Raw genomic sequence first — 26,221 nt, forward strand, 5'->3', positions numbered from 1 at the left:
CAACTGCTAGTCTAGGAGGTACCCGAGGAGATGCATTGCCCACCGCACTTCATATAAATTTGTCTTTCACTTGCTCGTGAGTTTGTACTTTAAAAAAAAAATCATGGTAATTGAATTTTATTGGTTTGTTTGCTTGGATCTTCTGTGGCATCACTTATCTAATGCAGATGGTAGTTTTTCTCTAGGTGGAAATAAGCGTGCACAATGGCACAGTGGCAGCAATGCCCCAGTGTTGGGCTAAGTGGAAAATGGAACTGTATCTTCTGAAATAAATGGGGAGATGGTTTATTTTATTTCTTTTACCACCTCCTCCTTCACTCACCTGAAGTGGCAAGTTAACAGCCATGGGAATTGGATTGAATGGAAATACTGCACATTATTACATGGCTGCTTTTCCTGCTAGTGCTTTTGGCATCACTGTTGGCAAAATGATGAATTCTTCTGTGACAATAACTGTGTGATGGGAGCTGCTGGTGAATGTTGTGGTACAGAAATGGCCCAGGCCGACTGTCTAGGAGAAAAACTTTTAACTTGAAAGGAATGACAACAAAGCATGGCTTCTAGCAGGTTACTAGTTACTGCTGTTACTCAAACCCAGCAATCACTAGAAAAAGCAGTCCTGCGTTCTGCTTTCCCCATTGCTGCCTATCCTCCCAACACATGTTCTTTGTCTGAACACACACAAGTGCTGCTGAGTTGGGTTAGGTAACTGATCCCACTGAGAACTAGCTGAGCAATTCCTCGATGAGTTTTGTAATACAGCTACAGAAACATTTGTGCCAGTACAGGAGGAACGAGGAAGCAAAAACTGCTCTGGGACAGTGAGACTGCTCTCTCTTGGTGTCAGGACCAGCCTGGTGTTATCAGACTACAACTCTGAGGTGCAGGTTCCCAATAGGCCCAAGCCAACGTGATTATGCATTGCTATCAAAATAGGCAGTCTTTGCGCCCTCAGCTTTTGTGTCTGTTCTCAGCTCTTCCAGCCTCTGCAGCTTTGTGAGGATCCAAGTGAGCATTCTTGTCTGATTGAAAACTAACCCACCAAAACCACACAAAGTTTGTTCTAGCTGTGATCAGCTCTCTCATCCGTCTAACCACGGAGTCATACAATTGCTAACGGTGGCACAAAGGCAGCAGCATGCTTGTGTGGCTACAGATGGGGAGAAGGCTGGACTGGCAATTTCTAGATTTCTTGTGAAATTGCTATTGAAGAGAAATAAGCTAGCAGTATTATCTCATTGCAGAGAAGAGACAGGTGTTTTGTACGGCAAAGAAAAGGGGTGTTGATTATTGAGGTGGTCCACCTCCAAGGCTAGCATTGCTTGTCCTAAGTGCTGCTCTAGAGCTCAGACAAAAGACCTTCACTGACATTGGATAAGAAAACCATGGCATGGTTTTGGAACTGGAATGGCATCTAGTGCAGTCCTATTCACACTGTATCCACTGTAACAGGAATATACTTTATTCAGTTTCTTGTTTCCCTCAATTCAGCAGGAAGAATAGAATAGTCTGAAGTAGCCTATGGAACGGACCTTTTCTGCTGATGTAAGCTAGCACCTGCGCCCGTGGAGTACAGAGAAGCTCTACCCTTTCAGTTTTGAAAGGAAGGGAGCGGATCTGGGCATTGCCACACACAACCTTTTGTGTTTTCAGAGCTTAAGGGAACGGCCTCTTCTTTTCATAAGTGTGGTTTGACTGACCCCTGGTGGAAGCTTCCGAGAATCAGGATTTTTAGGAGATGGGTCCCAACATGAGGCTTCAGTTGGCCAACCTTAGGCACCCACGTTTGAAAACTGTGGCTGCTAATGGAGATGGGTTTGTATTCAGGTGGAACTGGGCTGGATCCATCAGCAACCTACATTCCTTATGTTGCATCTTGTCTACTTACATTCTTCGTATCATAGTAGCTGAGCATAATGAGCGTGTGCACATTCCTTCTCTCTGCTCTGTCTCTTACCTGCATATCCAGGGTGGAAAAGCTTTATTACAGTGCTGTACTCTCCTTAGTGAGGCAGCCCAGTCTAGCCTGTCTGTTGCCTTGCTCTGTCTCTGCAGTGCTCTCCTGTCTGCACTCCACAGCTTTGTGAGTACCTCCATGCTGTCCTGGCACTGTTCAATTACGGTAAAGATCAGCTAAGGCAAGCGGCTGTGCCATATGTTTTTAATGTTAGGAGGGTATTCCACCAGATTTCCCCAATGTGTATGCAAATCCCTACCACCATTTTCTGAAGTGGGAACTGGATTGTAGTGCATAGTCTTCAGATTTCCCCTGCTGGCTTGATGCACACCGATCTGCTTAAGGAGCTTTGGACGCTCCAATACCTTACAGTCTTAGCTACACAAGACCTCTTTAGGTAATGGTGAAAAAACACCACAACCATCTATTGATAACCATCTGTTTTTCTTGCCTTTTTTTTTGGCAGGCTGATTTGAACACCAATATTGAAGATGAATCCAGATCTTTCTATGGCGTTTCCAGCCAATATGAGAGCCCAGAAAACATGGTCATTACCTGTTCCACCAAAGTATGTTCCTTTGGAAAGCAGGTGGTGGAGAAAGTGGAGGTAGGGAGCAGACACCTCGGTGCAAGGTTCTCTCTCTCTGCTGTTTTGTCACTTCAAGTAATTGCATCCTGCATATATCTCAAGGCAAAATATATCCCATGCTTGTTGTCAGGGAGATGGATGCCATAGATTATTATTTCCGAGACACGCAAGTGTAAGATTGCTCCAGTCTGCAACATGGCTTTGTCTCAGGACTTCATTGAAGGTCTGGTAGTACTTGCTATTTTTTTCGTTAAATCTCAGTTTCTGAAGACATGTGAATATGTAAAGCTCTCAGCTCTGGTGATTCTCTAGGGTTTTTTGGGGAGCAAAGAAAAGCTAGGAAACCTGGACCCTTGTTTTGTAGTCCAGAAAGGTGAAAACAAGTAGGCGACACCTCACTCTCATCGGTGTTTTTAAACAGATCATTTATAGATTATAGCCATTAATTAATAGGCTGTAATAGTTTATAGACTATAATCTTATGATATTTTGAGGCTTATCTTAGTGCTTGTACACTTACAGCTCGAGCAACAGTGGAGCTGCATAACCATGCACATATCTGGCATTCAAGAAGTTCTTTCTGCTGCCACATTCTGCTGCTGAGAGCTGCTCTGACCTGCTTCCTGCTGCTCTCTTTCTCAAGGAGCCTTTAGATGCAGGAGGAGTGTCTGCGTGCAGAACACCAAGTGGTTTTGCGGCAGCTGTCAATTCAAGCTACATCCTTCCCCAAGACCCGTCTCTAGTCATACGATAGACATGCCTGAAGTCCGCAGTCCGGTTATGTATTTGCATGGTGGGATAGATAGGCCAAAGAAAGGTGTCATGGTGCACAGGAAAAGAGACCAAGCTCTTGAGGTGAAAGGAGGTAATGGGTATTTAAGGCTTTGCTGTGAAATGATAGAATCCAGCCTCAGCTTCTGTTCAAAGGGAGATGAAATACACAGGAGCTAAGGTGTGAATGTGAACAAAAAAATACCTCTGTATAACATTGGCCAGACCCTCTCCTAAAGGGAAGCAGAGATAATATGGTCTCTCTCACAGGCTTTAGTCCTTTACAGCTGTGAAGCATCCTGAGCATATGATTACCATCATTACTAGGAGCTTCCTGGTCTTGCTAAAGCAGCGGTTTTTAACTTTTTCAGTTTATCCACACCTAATATTTTTTCCAGTAGAGATACAGACCATAGTACAGCTGACAATTGGTCTGCTCCTCTTAGTTACCTTTCACGGCTCATTGGGAGCTTGCTGCTCATAAGCTGGAACCCGCTGTTCTAAAGAAAAAAGAAATCAAGCCGAAGAAATTAGAGGGCTCAAGGATACTGACCTTGGTGTGAAGTACTGTAGAGGAATGATTAATCAGCTCATTACTGTTAGTAAAATTACTTGAAAATGACATTGTAATTTTTCTGTTCTTAGTCCCTTTATGTGATTAATGCTACTAATGTGACAACATTAGTCCCATATGCCCCTTTTGTGTTTTACATTGCAGACAGAGTATGCACGCTATGAAAATGGACACTATTCCTATCGCATTCACCGTTCCCCTCTCTGTGAATACATGATAAACTTCATTCATAAACTCAAGCACCTTCCTGAGAAGTACATGATGAACAGTGTGCTGGAGAACTTTACTATCTTACAGGTGGGACTTTCAACTGTTTTCATTGGAGCTTGGAAACGTGTAAGCCCCATGCAGGAGTTCACTGTTGTGAGTCAAAGCAGATTTCCTTTTACAGCTCGGCATCTAGTTGAACTTAGTATCTCTTACGTGTGTTGCATCTCAAGACCATTTATGGAGCTCTAGAGATAGTACCTCATGCAGAGAAGCAGCAGAAGAATTTGAGAGACCCGAGGAACAGAGGGGAAAAAAAAGAAAGATAAAGGGAGAACTCGTGATACAGAGAGACAAAGGATGCAAAAGTCAGTGAAGGAAATGCTCATTCCACTCTTAGATGAATGTTGAGGTCCTTTCTGTGCCCTGGCCCTTTTTGCAAGGTAAAAAAAAGAACAAGTGCACTGTTAAGTGGCTATATAATTTTGTCATGGGAAGAGTTCTTCACTGAGCAGGTAGGAAAAGAAAAAAAGTTGTTTCCTCAGGACCATCCTGAACCTGAAAAGAATATGGAGGCACGTAAAGGAAGGGCATCATATAAGGGAAAAGGCATGTTGGGGGAAGCTCTGTGGCACCTTCATGAATCACTGCAACCTCTAGGTAGGGCAGTACTACAAGGCAACAGCAACTAGATTTGCATTAGTGTCTATGTTATACCAGGAGCCTTTCCAGGCTCGGATGCAGCCTAAATTTGGGAAGAGGGCAAAGACAGTTTAAAAGGTGGATTTTCCTAATGGAATGAGTTCTGTGCTCGCCTCTACAAGATGCTTCACAGATCTTTGCTCAGAGAACTTGAGTTTGGGTAAGTAGAAGAAATGCTAGAGGCCATATGAAAGAATGGAAATCAAGTGGTCTTCGTACCATCTGGAGATCTTGTGGGACTTCATACAAGCCCTTTCACTGCTCTGTGGCTCAGGTACCTCAGCTATAAAAGACAAGGTTAATAATGTATCTCCTAGGGCTTTAGGAGGCTTTACTCCTTCATGTTTGTACTAAGGTCTTTAGCATCTGAAAGAGGAGTTTAAATGCTAAAAGATTTTTAGATGAGCAAAGGCATGAAGGGGGCAGGATCTGAAAGATGGAAGGCCTGTGTGTTGTAATCCATACCGAGGAACACTGTAACTGCTTTCTGCGTGTTTCATTCCTCAGTCAGGCCAGTGCTTGCTATAAATTTTATGAACAAAGTTGTCATATAGTTACACTTCCTCTGGGGCTTTATGTTTTGAGTAATCTCATGTCCGTCCCTTCCTTCTGTCACAGAGAGGCATGTCTCACGTAGGTACTGGCACAGCCTTTTATATATTGCCTTGCAGTCCCACTCCCTGAGCAGCAGGCTGAGCATTTTCCACCCCCCAGTCCCCAATGGGGACCTGAAAAATGATCATGCTTAATGCAAGGCGTGCTGCCAGTCCTCCGTCCCCACTACCAACTTCTGAGGCAAGTCTAATTATATTTTTTCTAGACCCCTTCATGACATTAGATACCCCTAATCTCACAAGCATGATTTATCTTGCTTTGCACATTGCTCTGGATCTAGCCCTCCAAGATTTCAGAGCCCATTTTTCAGAAAAGGCTCTGGTGCCTTACCACATGTGGACGTGTATAATTCACAATGACCTGCAGAAGAAAGAGAAGGGTTAGTTCAGCTACAAAAGCATACATGGAGTAAGAAAAGAAAACAGACTAGGCCAAAATTAGGCTGTTAAAATTAATTAAGAAAGTTTGAAAACAGCTATTTTCTTTGTTTTCACAAGAATAGTTGGGTTTTTGGTACAGTTCAAGATGGTATGTATCTTCTGCAGTTGATTTGTTGCTACTGCTGATAAAAATGCATCTCCTCCTGCAGGAGAGAACTGCTTGAAGCTTTAGCTATGGCACAAACTCAAAATGACAAGAATGTGCAAAGTTGTGCAGTGACAGAGAGAAGGAAGCTGAGCTAGGGTGCAACATTTCGCTTGTCCCTGCCACATAGTGTAGGCAGGGCATGCTTCTGAAACTAGGACAACACTGTTCTAGCACCATGCTGCTGACACTGAGTCACGTTGCAGAGAAGCTAAGGTTGCTGAGGGACCATAGAAAAAGAAATGGAAAAAAGGGAGCTTCTGTAAGAATGCATGAGGGCAGCAGCCATCTTTCTCCTGACATCTACAGTGTACGGAATGGGAGGCGTAATGGAGTCAAACCTGTAAGTCTCCTGTAAAATGAATTTTACTCTACAATCCTCATGGTCTGTGTCTACCATTGACAAGCCGGAGCAGATGGAGGGATAGAACTGTTCATGGCTGTGATACATCAACACATACGTGAGCAGGAGTGGACGTGCCACAGCAGGTGGCCTGTCTATACCCAACAAACAGAGCAAAAAGAGATTTTCTGTGAAATACCTTCTCTCTCCTGAAATCTGCCACACCAGGGGATGGGAAGTAGAGGACCCAGTGGTCCTGCTTCCACTTATGTGGTCACTGCTTAGTCACGGCTTTCTTTTCTCCACAGTGGTCTCTGTTCACCTCTGTCTCTTTCCTGCATTGTAGTCCTGATGCTGCAAAAGTGCTTTGCTTGGGTGTGTGGCCACGTTGACTGGGGGTTGTGGTGGCAAAGCTGTGTATCATTTCTGTGCTTCTCTGTTCTTTGCCTATTACTGACTTTTTGCTCTATGTTAAATGTGTTGGAATATGTAAGCAGAGAAAGAGCAGTTGCCATCTCAGCTTCTTCTCCTTTTCTGTCTAGGTTGTGACAAACAGGGACACACAGGAGACGTTGCTGTGCATAGCATATGTTTTTGAGGTGTCAACTAGTGACCATGGTGCCCAGCATCACATCTACCGACTGGTGAAGGACTAGAGACTCTCTGCCCTGAGTCATCCATGGGATGCATGTCTAAGAAAAAAGCCTGTGCTTGAACAACCCCTGCCCCCTCATACCAAACTGACAAATAAACTGCAGATATTGTGTATTTTCAGAAAAGCACCTCTGAGCTGTTTTGTGATTCACCCGGGTCAACTAAGTTTGTATCTCCAGGTTTGTGCACATGGGGAAAAGACTTGGAGTCAAAGAAACAGGCAAATAACCGCTTAAGGATTTCACCACAAACAGCATCCTCTGGAATGTATTTCCCACTGAGCACACGCAGGGTGTGATCATACACATAAGAGGTGTGGTGTGCACCTGAGCATACAGTACATGCGTACTGTACATTTATATAGATAGCAGTTGGACACGTGTGGGCACATGCATGTGTATAGAGATTGCACATGTAACCTACATATCTGCCTGTCTAGCTGTCTACCATAGCAGGTGTGCAGTCACGGGCTCCTTCAGCCTTCCTCCTGTCAGAGGCTTCTGTGCATGATAGTGAGAGACCACTTCATGCAATACTTCTGAGGAGAAATCTGCTGCTGTCTTGAAATCATCGTGTCTTATTTGAAAGCTGATATTGAGAGCAGTTGTTCTTTGCTAGCTTGTAGAGAAGTGTGGAGGAACACACAGTGACTTAAATCTTTAGTATTCCTCTGGCTCATTGCTGGCTGATAGTACAGAGTTTCTTACTCTGAACTGTTTTCCAAAGCCTGTGTAAAAGTTATTGAAGCCTATAATGCTGCCTCTAGGTTTGTAATACTTAAGTTTACGACCTTAGGGTTCAATACAATCTTTTTCTGACTCTCTGTTTCAGCCGGGTGAGTTGATTCCTCACAAGGAATTCATATTCCAGCAACAGTGTTAATTTATAAATCGAGTTAGACAAGTTTATTATGGTAAAATTTTGATAGGGGATCCCCCAAAAATTTTTGTCTGAAGCATGAGTTCACATTCATCTAACTGTCAGCAGTTAGATGAAAAGCAAATGACTAAAAGACCATTAACAAAGATGACAGATGGCTGTGTTAACTGAGGGGAAAGTATGTACTGAAAAAGCTCTTTCAACATAATCGGTGATCTGGAGGGAGAAAGTAGGGTAAATTAATTTACGGATAGCATTAAAGGAGATTTTTGCAAGCTGAGTACGTATGGAGAACTTGAGCAACTTGAACACCATTGAAACACTAGGCTTCAATTGGAAGAATAAATACTAAGAGTTATTTGAAATAAAATTTAAAAGGTACTTAAAAGAACAAGAGAAAGATGGCAAATGAAAGGTAAATTATCAGAAAGATAATCAGTCCCTGAGAGATACATAGTCAGAACGTGATCCAAAATTGGACAGCATGATGGAACTAATTGCCAGAGGACAGGTGCACAAATACAAAATGATGGTGACAGAGATAAACATGACAGTCAGATGAAAATCTCACAGTGCTACCCACTCAATTTTAAATGGAGACATACACTGGAGGATGAACATTTCACTGCCTGTGGAAAAGGTGATTCCAGGCCCTATAAAGGGTATTTTATTTGGCCTCGCACGTGACTGATCCTGAGGATTTCCATTTCAACAGAGATTTCAAACAAGACCAGAATATAGGCTACTTGCAAAGCCCTACTGAATGCTTCATATACAGGTGAAATTTTGGAATGGAATGGAATAGAATGGAATAGTTCCAGTTGGAAGGGACCTACAATGATCATCTAGTCCAACTGCCAGACCACTTCAGGGCTGACCAAAAGATAAAGCAAATTATTAAAGTCATTGTCCAAATGCCTCTTAAACATTGTCAGGCCTGGGGCATCAACCACCTCTCTAGGCAGCCTGTTCCAATGTTTGACCACCAGTAAAGAAATGCTTCCTGATGTCAAGTCTAGACCTCCCCTGACACAGCTTTGAACCATTCCCATGCATCCTTTTGCTGGATAGCAGGGAGAAGAGATCAGCACCTTCCTCTCCACTTCCCCTCCTCAGGAAGCTGTACAGAGCAATGAGGGCAGTCCCCAGCCTCCTTTTTCTCCAAACTAGACAAACCCAGAGTCCTCGGGTGCTTCTCACAGGACATACCTTCCAGTCCTTTCACCAGCTTTGTTGCCCTCATCTGGATGCATTCAAGGACCTGAACATCCTTCTTAAATGGTGGGTGCCAGAACTGCACACAGTACTCGAGGTGAGGCCTCACCAACGCCGTGTACAGTGGGATAACCACCTCTTTTGACTCACTGGTTATGCTGTGTTTGATGCACCGCAAGGTGCAGTTTGCCCTCTTGGCTGCCGGGGCACACTGATATTGAGCCTGCTGTCAACCAGCACCCGCAGGTCCCTTTCTGCAGGGCTGCTCTCCTGCCACTCCTCTTCCAATTTATACTTGCGCCCAGCGTTACTCCATCCCAGGTGCAGAATCTGGCATTGCTTCGTAAATTTTATGTCACTAATCAGTCATTGCTCAGTGCTCCAGTCTACCCAGATCCCTCTGCAAGGCCTCTTGTCCCTCAAGAGAGTCAACAGCACCTCCCAGTTTGGCATCATCAGTTAACTTGCTAATGGTACATTCAACACCTGCATCGAGATCATAGATAAAAATATTGAGCAGAACTGGCCCTAGAATTGAGCCCTGAGGAACACTGCTGGTGCCTGGTTGCCAGCCAGGGGTAGCCCCATTCACTACAACCCTTTGAGCCCTGCCCTTCAACCCGTTCTTCACCCAGTGCATCGTGAGCCTTCTCATCCCACAGCTGGACAACTTGTCCAGAAGGATGCTGTGAGGGACAGTATCAAAATCCTTACTAAAATACAGAAAAAACTACATCCACTGCCTTCCCTTCAACCACTAGGTGAGTGACTATCATAGAAGATTATTAAATTATTTAGACAGGATTTGCCCTTTGTGAACCTATGTTGACTGTGCCTTATGATTGCATTGTTCTTTAAATGCCTTTCAATAGCCCCCAGTATGATCTTGTCCATAATTTTTCCAGGTACTGAGGTTAGGCTAACAGGTCTGTAGTTTTCTAGGTCTTATGCCCTTCTTGTAGGTTGGAATAACATTGGGTATAGCTTCCAGTCAGTGGTGTCCTCTGATTTTTGCGCTCATGTAAGCACAAACTGCACTAGGACTAGCCTTACAACACATAGCTCTGTACCACTGGAGTCCCAGTGGGCCTGGACAATCAATTAAATGTGGAAGGGGACTTAATTGCAATTCCTATTATTACATGCCAGTTGATCTGTTGTAACTGTCCAAGTGCAGGTTTCTGTCTGCATGTAGAAGGCCCCCCACAGGGCAGAGGGCAGGGAGTATTTACTGTGGAGCAGCTGGTGTGATACCGCCTCTGACAGGCACACTGCGCTTTGCTGGTCATGGCCTGCATCTAGGTCATAATCTGTGATTTGAAGCCTGGGAAGGAAAGGATGTGGGTAAGGAGGGTAGCAAAGATGATGCCATGAAGTCAGAGCTGGAGAAAGATGGTTTGGCTCTTATTATGGGAAAAGGAGTCAATTTATTTTTTATATATAATGAATACCATTCCACACACGCACACACCCCTCCCCCAATCTTGCAGACTCAAGAGGCTGCCACTCTCAGAGGCTGCTTTTAAGGACTGTGCATGGCTAGTGCTGTTAACCTCTGTGCAGGAGCCAAAAGTAGCTAGTAAAGGACAGAGCACATTTTGCACCTATTAAGCAAAATCTACATCTTCTTCCCGCGCACAAAGTTCCTGCTGTGGCTACTCTCTCCAACACAAACAAACGCCTTCAAGAACTGACTTCCAAACAGCAACACAGAACACAGATGCTGACAGCTTTCCGTAAGAACTGTATGGCTGGTAACCAGAATCAGTTGAGCTTGGAGAAGGGCAAGCCAAGTACTTCAAACACCTAGAAAACAGTGTCTCGAAACGCCTGCTCAGTGCTACACATGAAAAAGCCACACAGGCGCAGTTGTGCTCTTCCCCATTGGGTGCCCTTGCTAGCCACAGCAAGGTGACCAAACCACCTGGACCGAATTAACTATTTCTCTGCAAACCAACCAGCCCTCACAGTCGGCCATGTAGGTATGAATGGCACACTGGCTACAGTCCATTACCGATGCATGCAACTGCCTATTTCAGCCCTATGCAATTTCCTTCCTGATGTGTGAACCATGCGTGGAGCAGACAACAAATCAAATAAAACCTCACTAATGAGAAAAAAGACTGACTCTTGGGAAAAGTATTTTTAGCCAACACAGACAACAAATATGTTTTGAAATGGAAGCCTGTACAGAGAAAGGGCAGTGTTTAGTCTTCAGCGATGGAATATCGCTTGTGATGTGTATTAGTGCCCTTCTGCAAACGTGAGCCTGGTGCCTTGCATGCATCCACTGCAAGTTTATACCAGTACAGCAGACCCCATGGAGTTGTCCCTAAAGGAGATGAGCCCTACAAGTCTACTTAGTCCATCATCTGATCACAAATAAAACCACATTAGCACAGTTTTAAGGTGTTGCCAAAGCAATGAATACAAGCCAACATGCCAAAGAACAGATTAAATTTTAGGACAGTCAATTTAGGGACTCTCATGCAAGTCTTCTTCTCACTTAGTAGCAATGAAAGCCTCTTCCCTGTCACTGTTCCTTTCTACTCTTGCTCTTGGAGTTCACAGCTCCTTGGTGTCAATAAGGATGTCTCAGCAAGAGACATCTACCTACCTTTCAAACTCAGTGGAGAAACAAACAGAAAATTCATGTGTCTGGGAGAGCTCACTTTTATGGAGGCTACCAGATGAAGAAGATTCAATAAAGCTGTGAGTACTGGAAATTTTGATTTGGACTGAAAGGGTTCTGTCCCCTTGCAAACTGGGTGAGATCCATGCAAAAATACTTCAAAGACTGAAAGGACTGTAGATCTCTGTCCCTAAGGGGTCCTTTATTGGAATTTCACTAGAAGAAACCAGACAGTATATCAGAACTAAGAGCCAGCTGCAATTTTGATGAAAATAAAGAAAAGCAAACACCAAAAAGCAGCATATGTTAAAAAAGCTAGCCTATTTTCAAGAGGAAAGGCCAAATTGAACTCTGAACAACCAACAATAAATGAGGATATCAGAGTGTAATTTCTGTTGGGGCAGAAATACTAGAAATATTAACCTTAGCCTAACTTGCTGTAAAATCAAAGGACAAACCAGCAAAAGCTGATTCCCCTGATAACTTTGCAACCACAACACTGAGGCATTAGGAGATAAAGTGAACAAAACAGGGATCGAAATATCCATGCTTTCTTTAGAAAAAAGCAGCTCAAAAGTTTGCATTCAACTGCGGCTTCTTTCTTTTTGAACCCATATGCTTCTGTATATCAGCCCTCAATTGTGCAGCTACATCTGCTTGTGGAATCATGTCAAACTATGACTATGATTCCACTTAAAGATAGTCTTATAAGATAAGACACAACAGACCATGGGTCTGAGCAACACAGAACTAGGTAAGACAGGAGCCCTCCCTTCACTTCAAAACCAAAAGAGACACTTCAGGTAAGACAAGTTCATTTGAATTCATTAATTTATCTGTGATGAAGGGGTGGGAACTTCTTAGGCTGACATTGCCAACAAAGAAAACATGCAAGTAGGCCTAGAGGCAGAGGTAGGGATTGAGTTTAAATCTCTTTCTACTTCAATATCTATACCCAAGGATGATTATTTCCTTGAGTATTACATACCTGTTTTAGCCTTTGGTGCAATGGTTTCCCAGTGACTTTTTCTTCCCCATTATACAGCTCATTTTTCCTTGGTTCTTTGACATCTTGAACCAGATGGAGTTGAAGAACTTGAGTGGTGATAACAAAGAGTAAGAACTGGTTCAGACAGGTGACAACACCCTCAAACATGCTCTAAAGCTATAGCAGATGCAGAGAGAACACGTGTTGAACCTCCAAGAAGCTGCCAGGGAGTCATGCAGCTTCATCAATCCTGCAAGCACAGTCTACACCAAAACCAAGTAGCAAGGCAGCAGACAACCAACATGCTTGCAATGGAACAGCAAGAGCGGGGCTTCTTTACAAGGGAAGGCTAGCCAGAAGCTTAGGTTGGACACAGCTCCTTCAGTAACCTCACAGACTGAGGTATAGTCCCATAGCATCTAAGCAGGTAAGCAGAGCAAGGGTTGCAAAAGTTTCCATTGATAATCCAGTCACCATCAGACAAAGGCCTTGTCAGGGCTGAAGTCAGCCCAGGACTAGACACGCAGACCTACAACGTAGTCCAGATAATGACTGGAGCACCCAGACCTTAGCATAGATTAAGCTCCTGGGCTAATGAGCAGTGTGTAGGTACACAGAGTGAAACCCCAGGTAGAGCTAGTCAAGGGCACCAGAGGCCCATTAGTGCATTCAGGGTCCCAAGAGCAGCTTCCCCTCCCATCACGGTGTGTCCCACACCTTGCAAACATCTGCTTTTTTGGACAAACTTCTTGGACACCAGATCCAGATCTACTATGCTGGTAACCATGTTTTGCCTGCATTTGGGTAATTTAACATGCTGATTCAACAACAAGTCAAGACTCCAGATCTGTGATCCATACCATTTTTGGCCTCTTAAGTGAGCCATGAAGTACTGGTGCTCATTCTGACAAAAATAAGCAGCGCATCATTAAAGAAAAGCACCCCACTCACCTCCTTCAAATGGGCAATACAGCAATAATGATGGGAAGAACGTGAATATAGCAAAACTAGAGAGTCTAGATGGATGATTTCTTTCTGCCAAAACGAGAAGCACCTACTTTCATTTTCAATCTCCCTAATTTCGCTACAGTATTCAGTACATTGTCATGCTATTATTTCATCTGAAATTGGTGGCCGGGACCCAAAGCAGTCTGTTACACTGGAAAGCTGTGTGTCCATTTCTAGATGCCTGAAACGCAGCTACGCAAAGCTGTTTTCAAAAACTGTATGTAGCCTTTACGTTTGCTGGTCAGATGCCATAAGTTCAACTGAAGAGTTGCAAACTCTTTCTGTTCCTCATTGTATGGAAAACATCAGAGTGCCTCCATGTTAGATTTGGTCACATGTGGAAGACAGCTAGTTGAAGCTGAAACAAAAGTCTAACGAGATAACTTTCCTAAGCTTACTAATATATTGAGAAGAGATTTGCAGCCTAGTGCATTCTCCTTGGCAGAAAGTGCATCTGCAGTATCAGCAACTCCTGTCCCCAGTTTCAGAGTGATCCTCAAATTCTTCCCTAAGTGCTTGTCAAGTTCATACAAAGCTCCCATATATTTTTTATCTTCTTTCCAAGCATTTTTTACCTTCTTTCCAAGGTAGACTCCAAATGAGGACTTGGCTTCACCTATTCATCTTTCACTTTGACTTGAACTACAGAAATCCCATATACCTGGGTATAAAGCTGCTCGTGCTTATGCCAACAGGTAAAGAACACAACATCATGCTGTCTCTGTTAAACCAACCAACCAACCAACCAACGAACCAACAGTAACACCACTGCCAAAACTGTCAAACTTGTCCTCATTGTCTACTGGCTTCACGCACTGCTCATCTTTGAGGAAGTGGTTCTTTACCTCCAGAGTTTGAGCCTGAGTTATTTAAAGATTGACAACAATTCTGGAATGCCAATCCTTCAGTCCTCAGGTACAATGGAGTTACTGCGTTAGAGCTACAGCATCTGGGAGGTGGACCTTTTTTGGAGCCTAGAACGAAAGAACCAAATGAAATTCTCTCCGCTGGTCTCTCTATCTCCTGGTGCATTGCAAGACAGATTTCCTTCATTGCTTGCTTTAAGGTAAACACATGGCATTTTGTACATAAATAAATGAAGAACGGAAAGCTGCTGTACATGCTTCTCTTCTGGGGGAGAGAGGAACAAACATGCGGCAGGTGGCAGTTGTGTTGTTGGCAGCACTACCACCAGGACGCTTAGTCTCCTGAACTGAGCAGTTTGTAAAAACCCACATAATTCCACAGAATGGAAGGCATGAGAGAATGTATTTGATGTGAACGTGCCCTTGAATTGAGAAGCATGACAACAACAGCAGCACCAGAGAAGGAAATGAGAATACACAGGGGACGTAGGAACCTGAAACAGATCTTCCTTACGCAGAGATATTTACGGAATAGCCTTGAGTTGCTCTTCATACACTGTGAAATACAGTTCCCCCCCAGGAGGCCTGTGTCCATACCTGCACTGGTCTGTCCATGTAGGTATCTCTGCTCCAATTCTAGGCCACTTCCCCCCGACACGCTTTGCTTAGCGGTCTGCACCAGAACCTTCTCCAGCTGTGTTAAGATTCGAGAGACACTTCTGCTGGAGACAGTGTCTGAAGTTGGTTAACTTTTTGTTGCACTTCCACCAATACCCGATACCCGGGGGAAGGCAGGTGGGGACTTCCTGCAGCATCTCAGAGGATCTCCCCCATGGACTGCAGCCTCCTCCTGCCAGGGCAGAGAGCTCAGGCAAACACTCAGACAAGCTCACCTGCTGTGCTACGAGCCACAACAACATAATGGCACTCGTGGGCTTGGGACTAACGAGCAGCTTAGCCACGGGTTTGCCATTTGCAGCAGCGGTCTAGCCGCCAGTGGCTTACATTCATCCCAGCCTCCTGCCGGCTCACAGCTTAACCTGGCTACTGCCCCTGCCTGCCGGAACCCAGCGAGGCGCTCAACACCAGGCCCCTCTCGGCAGGGAAGGCAGCTGAGGGAGGGGGGGGAGGCGGTCAGCCCCGGCGCAGCCCGCGAACTCTGGGAGGGCGCAAACGAGGGATGCCCCTGGGGTTCCGGGGGGCTCCCGTGGGGTGCGTGGGCGGCACAGGGAGCGGGGCGGGCCCCGGACGAGCAGGCTTCTTGGCAAAGCCCTCAGAAAGGGGATCCGGCGCGGGATGGCGGCGGTCTCACGCACCAAGCGGCGTGAGGCGCGCTGGAGGACTGGGCCGGCGGCCCTCCCTCCCCTCCTCCGCGGCGCTGGAGCCTCCCCTGGGCAGCGCCCCCAGCTCCTCCCCGCTCGGTAGCGCCGGTCCGAGCCCCTCCTCCCGTTTCCGCTGGCAGGAGCTGGATCCGTGTCCTGCCGTGCTCCTGCTGCTCCCCCACCACTCGGCCCTATCCGGCCCGGCCCGGCCCGGCCCAGGGACGCGCGGGTGAGACCCGGCGCCGCGGGGGGCGGTGGAAAGTTGTGGGCGCTTTCCCGGCCTTGGGAGATGGCAGGAGCGGGGCGGGGCGGCGGCGGCGGGGGGCAGCCGGTGGCGGGGGTGCCGGTCTGGCGGTTGGGAGGCTCTGGGTGGGCGGCGGGGTCCCGGCGGGCGGAGCGGGGTGGGGGGTGCTGGAGGGGTGCGAATGGCTCGTAGGGGTGAAGAGCATGTGGAGAAAACAGTAACATCCCCCCTCCCCCCAACCCTCCTGGGGTCTGTATACTTTTTTTGCGGAAACAGGAAAGTTAGTTCAGAGGGACGAGAGGAGCCCAGCGGCGTCTGCATACGCGGTCCTGCTCTCTACTGAGGAGCTCGCGTTGCCCATCTCTTAAGGGGAACAGCGAGGTTTCCCCCGGCCACCGGGGGAAATACGCCTGCAACAGCGCTGCTGGCAGGCGGGGGGCTTCCTTTCTTCTCCCCTTGCACACCCCCCGAGGCTGTAGCGGGGCGTGAGGGCGCAGAGCCGGGCCGAGCCTTGGGTGGGTGGGAGCGCGGAGAAGCCCCCGCGGGGGACAGAGAACGCGTGAGGCTGCGGGAGGGAAGCCCGGGAGGCAGGAGGGAGGCTGCGGTCCCGGGGGCGATGGGGGAGCAGTCCCACGGCTGCCGGGTGGGCTGACAGCTCTTTTCGGCAGCCGCCCGCAGAAGTGGTGCCAACGGTGCCTGCCTTCCCCCTTCTTACGTAAAACTTGGCTCCAGCTTTGCCTTTTCGCGTTCAAACTTTTGGAAACTTTTCTTGCTGAATCTTGGATATCCGCTTGTCACTGTGCTCCTGATGGGAGGTGGGAGCTCCATGAGCACTGCCCCTCTCAAAAAGGCCTCCAGCTCCAGAGATTGCTGGTGGGCAGAGAGGAGAGGTATGGGGATGCTGCGGTGGGGGGAAAACCAGACTACAGGGGTGAATAAAGCTGCCTTTCTTTACTTAGTCCTTTTATCATCTCTTTTGTTCTGTGCTTTTATTCTGTATAGTTTTGTGGTTTGAACCGCAGGGCTAGGAATGGGGGCACCTGATTTTCCTACCTGACTGCACTGAACTTATTTTAAGGCTTTGGGGTAAGTCACCTGGGATGTGACTAGGAAAAAATTGGATAATCTCCAGAACAGCCGTGAGAATCAAATCATGAGACTTGTTTGTGCTGTTACTTCTAGATGTGCCTAAACTTTACCTGTGGATGCCAAAACTTTAACATATTGCTGTAGGAAAGTTCTTAGTAATGGGTGCCACAGGTAGTTTTAATGGTTTGTTTACGTTGATAGATGTAATTCTTTATAGCCAGAGTGTAAAATGGCAAAGGATAATAGCCACTGAAGAAATGCATTCATATGAGTTACATCAGCAGAGTAGCCAAGTTAGCACTCAATAATTTAAAAAATATCAAAAGATAAATTATCAGTGTGATGTGCAGGTGGTTGATAACACCAAGGAAAAAAGTCAGTCTTTATATTTCTATGGCTTTTGCTTCCATTTTGCATTTTTTGTGAGCTCCAAGAATGAAAACTGGTGGAGCTAATGTAGCTTCTCCCTCCATATCTTTCCCTTTCACGTTTTTAGACCTGTGCTGTTCAAATTGCAAATCCTACAGACAAGGCCTTTTCTGTAATGGGGCTGTGGAATTTATGGCAAATTTGGGTTTAGGCATCTACACTTCCTTTAAAACTAATTCTCATGAATAAAGCTGTTTGAGAAAACGTTGGGGTCAGAATATAACTAATGCAGCATCATTTGCGTTATTCAGACAAAGCTCTGAAGTTAGAATGGTCCTGTTCATCTGTCTTGAGGGGGTTAGAGGGTTAACTGGGAATGTCAGTGTTATCTTAGTTATTGTGGCAATTTTAACAGAAAATAGCCAGAGGAGATGCATATCCCACAGTCTTTGCTTTCCTTGCTTTTTAAAGTTACTTTCTTCCAAAGCAGGCCAAGCCTCAGCCTGTCTGTGAGTATATTCCCAACACAACCGTGTTTTTGTTTTTCTTTGTTTAACCCCTCTCTTCCCAAATGCACAAACTAAAACATTGCAATAAAGAAGTGAAACATGGGAACAGCACAAAATGAAGTAGCAAAAAAATACTGCTGCAGCAGTGCTTGGAGGTGTTACTTTTGTATTTGTGGCACATGTGAAACTAGCAGTTTGCACTAGAGAATCCAAGACTTTATCTCAGTATTACCCAGAGAGAGCTGGTATAGGGTTGGTTGGGCTTTGACCAGAAGAGTCTGCTTGTTTTAGAAGCAGTACATTAACATTCCTGTTGCGCTTGGGTTTGACAATTGAAAACCCATCTCAGTTTTTCACTTTTGTCGTGTTTCGGTACTGTGGTATTTGCAAGTGACTGATGCCCCATTATTTTTCTGTATTGCAAGAATGTCACTACATTTATTGATGCATAAAAAGAGATGAGAACGCTTTAAAAATGTTGGGCATGAGCCAGCAGTGTGCCCTGAAGCAAAGGCAGCCAACAGTATGCAAGGCCATATTAAATAAGACTGCAACCAGTATACCAAAGGAAGTGATTATCTCCCTGTACTTAGCATTGGTTAGACAGAGTCTAGAATCCAGTTTTCTGCTCTTGGAAACAAGAAAGGTATGGATAAATTGGAGCTAGTCCAATGGAGGGCTACTGTGACTGCTGGGGTCCAGAGCACATGGCTGTTGGTAAGAAATGGGGAGCTGGGAGCTGAGAGTGGTAACCCAGCTGGCAAGGCAGGTACCCTACCAGCCAGGGTCCCATCCCGTGGTACCAAGTCAGGCAGCTAGTGCCAAGCAAGAGTCTAGATTGCCAGACAGGTTTGTGGTGCTAAGGCAGGTCCAAGATCAAGTTGAGAAGTGAATCAACAGGTCAGGATCAGGCCCAGTGATGGTTATTGGGGTCAGACACAGTCCAGTTATCACAGAGCAGGTCCAGAGTGATGCAGCAGGTCTGACATCAAGTGAGGAAGTCACACCATGGGCCAGGGCCTGAATCATCAGGGTCCACGACCATATACAAGCATGGCTGGAGACAGGCACACCTACAGCATAGCTTTTGCAGGGACTGAAGGCCAAAGGCAGAGCTCAGACAGAGCCCCTGAGCCTTTAAAGGCCTTTCACTGTGCTCGGGGCCCTGATAAAGTATGAGAATAATATGCTGAGGGAACTGGGCTTGTCAGCCTGGAGAAGAGAAGACTTTGATGGGACCTATAGTAACCTTCCAGTACTTAAGAGGAGGTTATCAAGAAGACAGAGCTAGGCTTTTGACATTGGTATGTGGTGGTTGGATGAGGGACAACAAATGTTGTTGGAGCCCTCAGCACAAGAAGGACATGGGCCTGTTGGAGCAGGTCCAGAGGAGGGCCATGAAGATGATCAAAGGGCTGGAGCACCTCTGCTATGAAGACAGGCTGAGAGAGTTGGGGTTGTTCAGCCTGGAGAAGAGAAGGCCCCAGGGAGACCTTATAGCAGCCTTCCAGTACCTAAAGGGGGCCTACAGGAAAGCTGGAGAGGGGCTGTTTGTGAGGGCATGTAGTGATCGGACGAGGGGTAATGGCTTTAAACTAGAGCAGGGTAGGTTTAGATTAGACATGAGGAAGAAGTTCTTTACAATGAGGGTGGTGAGGCACTGGAACAGGTTGCCCAGAGAGGTGGTGGAGGCCCCATCCCTGGAGACATTCAAAGCCAGGCTTGATGAGGCTCTGAGCAACCTGATCTAGTTGAAGATGTCCCTGCTTACTGCAGGGGGGGTTGGACTAGATGATCTTTAAAGGCCCCTTCCAACCCAACACATTCTATGATCCTATGTAAGTTGAAAAAAGAAGTTCAAGCCAGATATAATGAAAACCTTTTCTGCTATGCGGACAGTCAAGTGTTGGAACACGTTGCCCAGAGGGGCTGTGCGATGGCTGTCCTCACAGGTTTTCAAGGCGGAAGTGGACAAAGTCCTGTTGTGCCCTCATAGCCGACCCTATGTAGGATAGAAAAAAAGTGGAATTAGATCACTTCATACGCCCAGGGAGGTGGTGGAGTCACCATCCCTGAATGTGTTTAAGAGTCGTTTAGATGTGGTGTTAAGGGATATGATATAAGGGAGAACTTTGTAGAGTGGAGTTGATGGTTGGACTCGATGATCCCAAGGGTCTTTTCCAACCTAAATGATTCTATGATTCTATACTTAGTAAAGGAATTTAAAAAAAAAAATTAAGAATTTTTCTTACTATGCTCAGGGTTTATGCTGGAAAGGTGTTTGTGTCAGGGTAGGGCAGGGGGCCGAAGATACTTTATATATTTGAAAACTTGCTTTCCATTAGTGATTCTCAATGGACAAAGTGCCTTTTTAGTGTAAGATCACTTAAAGATGCTTTCTGGACTAGGTCAAGCTGTGTTCTTTCAAAATTCTTGTAGGAATTGTGATGACTAGAACATGGTGCTGAGCTTGGGAAAAGACAGTGCATGATCAGGGAAGGGTTCTTACCTGAGGGTTACTGTCTTTGAGTCTGTAGAAAATAGAATAAACATGTCAGGATTAGCAGAGCGCTTCCTCAGTTGTGACATGGTTGTTAATGGACCTTAGGGTTGAGTCAAACCTGGTAGGGCCAGCTTAGCAATACCCAGAGAATGGGAGTGGATCAGAAATAGGTCTTTGTCTTTTCCTTTCCACATGGCAGTGAAATTGTGGTGAAGTAGGGATGTGCTGAGGAACTGCCTTTTCGTCACTCAGTACAATGCATGCTAGTATTTAATTCTGAGAAGCGCTCATTTGGAAGATACGAATTTTTGTATAGTTTGCTCATGTGTAACAAGATGCTCTATTGGAGACAGAAGAGCTATCACTAGTGCACTCTGTCCTTCCTCTCCATCTCTTCTGGCCTCCTAAAGCTGACTTCCAAAGACTGTTTCTTCTGCTCCTTGTAGCCTCTCTCAGATGAAACTTGAATTTCTGAATGTCAGCACTGTGTTTTCTGGGGAAAAAATCCGTCAGTTTGGTCTCATGGGTCACTTCCTCTGGTTCAGTGACATACTTCCTGGGGTGTGTTTGTGATGAGGCAGGATACTCTTCTCCAGTGAACAATGTTGGATGGTTTCCTCATTGCACAGGTGTTTCTGGGAAAGTCATGTGTCTCTCTGAGTTGTCTATTGCCACAGTTAGATGGCACTGTGCTTCAGCTGTCTTTCAACCCCTACCTCACCTTTCGTTCTAGGCCTGCTTTTGAAAGCCCTTCCTCTTCAGGCTCTGTTAAACTGTTTCTTCTGATATTCCAAGCACTTGCACTCATTGCTATCAAAAATAAACCTTAAGGGCTAGCGTTTGTAGTATAAGGCATGAGATAGCCTTATGGGGGTAGCTCCAGGCAGATGAGGCGGACTTAAAGGCTTATTGGAGCATATGTTTATGATTTAGTGGACAAAGGTATTAATTAAGCTTAGCATTTCTTTGCAGTGGTGTGAATATGATGCTGGGGTATTATGATAACACTGAAGGAATAACATCAGTTTAAAAGATTTGGGTTTGCATTGATCTTTGTTTCAAAAGGCATTAACAGAAAAATTTTTCTTATTTAAGTTCTTTTGAAAGCACTTTTTTCTTTTGCTGTCAGAGTTCTCCTTTCTAATGCAAACTCTGTCCTGCCGGCCTAATGCCTGGTATTTCTGAAGGTGGAAATGACTAATAGCTAGGGTGTTTATTTCCATGATCCCTTTTACAAATGCAAAAAAAGGAAACAAACTGCATTAACTAGTGGAAAGCCGTTTACATTTCTGAGGCCAAGTCACTGCATGTCTCTAGGATCGGGTGAACTGTGTGAACTGAACTTTAGTTTCTACACTGATATTGTTAAAGTAGAACTGCCTGTACTGTGGACAGTCTTCACCGATTTGCAATTGCTTGGTCCGGTCTGTGTATACTCATAATAAGGATATGATGGAGTATATCAACCTCACGCAGGCGTAGGACCACAAGAGTTGTATTATCCTTATGTGGCATGTCTGGGGAGGAGGCAGGGCTAGACTGAAGAAGGAGCTCAGGGGAAGTAAGCGAAAATGCAGGAGTCTTGAGAAGGCAGTAGGCTAAGGGAGAGGAAGTCTGCGGCCCTCCCCCGGGAGGAAGGTCTGAAAAGGAAGGATGAGGTGGTACACTGCATAGAGAGCTGATTTGAAGGAGACTGAGCTCAAAATCTCGTGACTCTGTCCTAGGGAACAGCAATGACCTCAAATCCTAGGGAGTAGAGCACTCTGTGAGCTCTCCTGTATTTGGTGCCCTCCAAGTTGATTCCTAATTAAAGTGATTTGACCTGAAGGATTGAGGGAGGCAGGGCATGAAGTTGAAGGAATCCTGGGTTTAGGACACTGGTGGGAAGGACTCATAGGAAAGAAAATGTTGTGATGAAGCTAGACAAGTAGCACTTTCTGATTGGTAGTTTTATCTGTATTCAGGGGTTGCACTGTTCTCTATAACCTCTAGGTAATCATTACTAATATCCAAATTAATATGGCTGTAGGGGGGCAAACCCTGAGAGACAACACTGTATACTCTAGTGTTACTAGCCCCAGTTCCTAGGCTTTCGCAGTTTGGTAGTGAATGTTGTCTCTTCAAGTGCCTTATCACAATATGTTGACAAACACTGTTTTTATGGTGATTATAGCCATACTCAAAACTCATATTGAGCACAGGCAAGGAGATGTTCTATTTGAATTTGCTCATTTCTAAAGATTAAATAAATCAAGAATGCTTTTGAAAGCGTGTTTTCCTTTCTCTGTGTCTATTGCTGTTTTTTACCCATAACTCTGCATACAGTTCAGCGTAAGGTGGTTCTGCCAGGATGTTCAGCTGTCTTTATTTTGAACAGTTCTTTGATTTCTCGAATATGTACTTACCCCAAAATCAGCTTCGCATTGCATTTTGTGTTAAGACTGTAACCTTATGTGAATGAAGATTGTTGATTTTCCTTGTTTGAAGAAAGTGCAGCTGAAGTTACAAAGGATTGAAAGCAATGTTTTAAGAGTGACTAGCATGTTGTTTCCACTTGAGGACAGTGTGCAGATTATTGTTTATATGTATTTATATGCACGTGGATAAAATACCATCAAGGGAATGGGATAATGGCTCTGGCAATAGAAGAGACGTGAACTAACAGGCAGACAGGAGCGTGCCTCCTTGTAAACTAAATACTAAATGGCTGGCTTAAAAGCCTGTAAAGGAAACCTTCCAAATATTAATAAAGTGATTCTTTTTCATACAGTATAGCGTTTGGATCTCTCTGGTGCCGCTGCGCTGTCTCACAAAGTTTTGGCAAGTAACAGTGACTCTGAGTGTGAAAAAGGCTCTTGCTGATCTGTTTCCCAGTAATGGAGAAAGTGTCAGGACAGGCGAGACTTTTGCATTTCGTAGCACCAGGGACATTACTGATAGCAGCAGAAGCAGCTATGAGGAGCTTATAAATTGTGTAGACACCTATTGCTGAGCTATTTGGTGCTGTAAAAGATGAAGAGCAAGGGAGGAGAACTGCAACTCTAGAAAAATTTCCAACTTATTCTCCTCACAACCACTTGGGACGGAAGAGGGGCTGGATCCTACACTATGAAGATTCTCCTGTTTCAGGTGGGTAATGGGAAAGACCCAGTACAGTATTTCAGGTGAATGTGGTCTTAGATTAGGATAAGAAAGCCATGGTGAAAGTAATTGCTTGGACCAGTGATCTGTAGAGGGATATGAAAGAGAGGAAGATAATTCATTATAAACAGGAGCTTTTTAGAAGTGTTCTCTACTTCAAATGTAGAAGGCAAAGTGAAAAGGACTGTGAAGCAGAGAAGGGTTCTTCTAGGGAGAACCAGGAGGAGGAAATGAGGACAGAGAGTTTACAGTTCCCACACCAATGTGGAAATTCATCTGCGTGGCTTTCAATTTTCCAAGTTCCATGTTGTCCCACCGTTTCCTGGTGGCATGGTGACCACAAAATATCTCCCAAGAGTTCTACAAGAAACCCTCCCCTTTTAATGCTATTTTTCTTAAAACAGTTTCTCAAGACAACTTTTTTGAAGCAGTCAGTTTTCCCTGAAAAATCCATCTTCATTAGGCTTTCCTTCTCTTTTTTGCTCTTAGGCTTTCCTTTTGTTACTCCACCAGTTGAAGTTCCCTACTCTCCACAGACCCCCAGACAATCTATTACGTCTTGTTTTCTTTACGAAAGCAAAAAAATCCTGCTTGTGTCTCATCCTAGTTTGATTTTCATAGCTATGTAGTCTCCATCTTCAACCCTTCCTTCTCATTTTATTCTCCATCAATTCCTCCTTGAAGAGCTGAGGAAGTTCACTCTATGGTAAGAGAACCACACATTCTATTTTGCTGTCTGTAGTCCATTTCTTCCTCACTGTTTTTACACCAAACCACAACAGGGGAAATAAAACTGCTTCGAGTCATATGCAGCTTTTTTTTCTGAACTGCTTTTTAAAGAGCTTTAAAGAGAAATGTCGCTTCGTGCAGGAATCTCGACCTTTCTTCATGCTTTAGCAAGTAGCATTTAATTCCTCTGTTTTTTAAACTTGAAAGTCACTTCTGAAAATCTTCCTAAGGCACTTTTCTTTTTTGGACCTGCTAAGGCATCTCTCTCCTTTGCTCTTAAGAGGCACTGAGAGGTTAAATTCTTTGCTCTGAAGTCAGTAGAAGAAGATAGCTATCAGGCCGTTTCTGCTTGGATCACTAGACAGCCCTGTTACTGTTTCAAAGATCTGAAAATGGTTGGAGATGTAGGTTTTAATTTTATTAATAAAATACAATCATCCCGTGCTTCAGGGACAAAATACCCCCACAGCAAACTTGAAACTGTCTGTGACAGCCAAAGTAGATATTTACCTGGTGCTTGTGGCGTTAGTCCAAGACATCCATTTACAAAAGCAAACAGACTTTGCTTGCCCTTGGGACGTGATTTGAGGAACTGAAAGACGAGCACGCTTTATTTTAGAGGACCAAGCGTAGTGATGTACCTAACGGTTATCAGGAGGTAAGTGCCTACCAATCATAGAGCTTTCTAGAACATAAAAGATCTACTTTTTTTTTCCTAGGTTTTGCTAGCCCTCACGTTTGCCCCTGCTCATTGCGGGGGGGGGGGGGTTGGACTAGATGACCTTTAAAGGTCCCTTCCAACCCAACACATTCTACGATTCTGTGTTATAGGGCTTCTGGTTTGGAAGGCAGCCCTGGCTCCTGACCTCCTCCTGCTGTGAACACTGGATTGGACAGATTACCTGGGTGTTAAGTACAGTTCCCCAATCATGTAGACAACATGGTGAAAGATGCAAGTTTCTGAAGGATTCGCAGGGTGTCTGTTCCTTGCATCATCATTTGTTACAACAGCCTTGTACCTATCTGACTCCTGTAGTGAATCTTGGAGGGTGTGAACTGAGCTCTTCAGTTGCATCTGCCTGTGAATTTTTGTCTCATCAGTTCTGGTCTGTCAAAAGATTCTTGTTTCTTTGAGTTTGAATGAAGTTAATCTTTAAATGTAGTTGACAGCATACTGTATGTTACATCTGTTTGACTAAGTAGCCAACATCTATGCAGTGGAAGCATGGGAAACTTGGATTATTTAATTCTTGAAATTATTTTTATATTTTTATAGTTATCTTTACTAAGCCGCATTTGACTTCAATATGATTAATTCAGTTGCTGAAATAAAGTTGTCTCTTGTGTCTCTAGGGAGCTGGTTTGGTTGGTTAGTTGCCTGCACGTGCTTGACGTAGAGCCTGACATCAGCGATGAACCTAGTGTTCATATAGTCTTAGTTCACTCTATGGAAGGTGTATAGAACTGATGTGTATGATGTGTTGAGGTGCCCATGGGCTCCAGCAGGTGTAGTGTGTGAACTGTGAAATCAAGAAGACCTTCTCTTGGTAAATTAATTCTTAAAACTGAATGTGAAAAGATTGAAGGTGAAGGCAGCTAATTAATTCCATGTTTACTTTTCTGAAAGGGGCAGTAGTTAGTTGTGAAAACGCCAATCTTGAAACCGCGTTTTCTTATCCATCTTTAAAAAATGCTTTCTATTTGAAATCTGAAAACATTTAGAAATTAAT

At 44.9% G+C, this 26,221-nt stretch overlaps 2 protein-coding genes across 18 annotated transcripts in view; both read left to right on the forward strand.

Moving 5' to 3' along the window:
• The window catches only part of TEAD4 (TEA domain transcription factor 4), a 60,092-nt gene extending 52,970 nt beyond the window's left edge, over positions 1 to 7,122 (forward strand). For all 16 annotated transcript variants that reach the window (XM_054209495.1, XM_054209486.1, XM_054209588.1 and 13 more), the window contains 3 exons: positions 2,424 to 2,564; positions 4,036 to 4,188; positions 6,886 to 7,122. In XM_054209495.1, coding sequence (XP_054065470.1) covers positions 2,424 to 2,564; positions 4,036 to 4,188; positions 6,886 to 6,999 — 408 coding nt within the window. In that variant the 3' untranslated portion in view covers positions 7,000 to 7,122. The remainder of the gene's footprint in view (positions 1 to 2,423; positions 2,565 to 4,035; positions 4,189 to 6,885) is intronic.
• An 8,901-nt stretch (positions 7,123 to 16,023) lies between these two features.
• TSPAN9 (tetraspanin 9) overlaps positions 16,024 to 26,221 on the forward strand; it is a 189,599-nt gene continuing 179,401 nt past the window's right edge. Inside the window, exon 1 of one of the 2 annotated variants that reach the window (XM_054216227.1) lies at positions 16,024 to 16,136. The gene's annotated coding sequence lies outside the window, so the exon portion shown is untranslated. The remainder of the gene's footprint in view (positions 16,137 to 26,221) is intronic. The other variant, XM_054216315.1, reaches the window with a different exon arrangement.

This window comes from Rissa tridactyla, chromosome 1 (genome assembly GCF_028500815.1).
Source record: "Rissa tridactyla isolate bRisTri1 chromosome 1, bRisTri1.patW.cur.20221130, whole genome shotgun sequence".
Classification (NCBI taxonomy): Eukaryota; Metazoa; Chordata; class Aves; order Charadriiformes; family Laridae; genus Rissa; species Rissa tridactyla.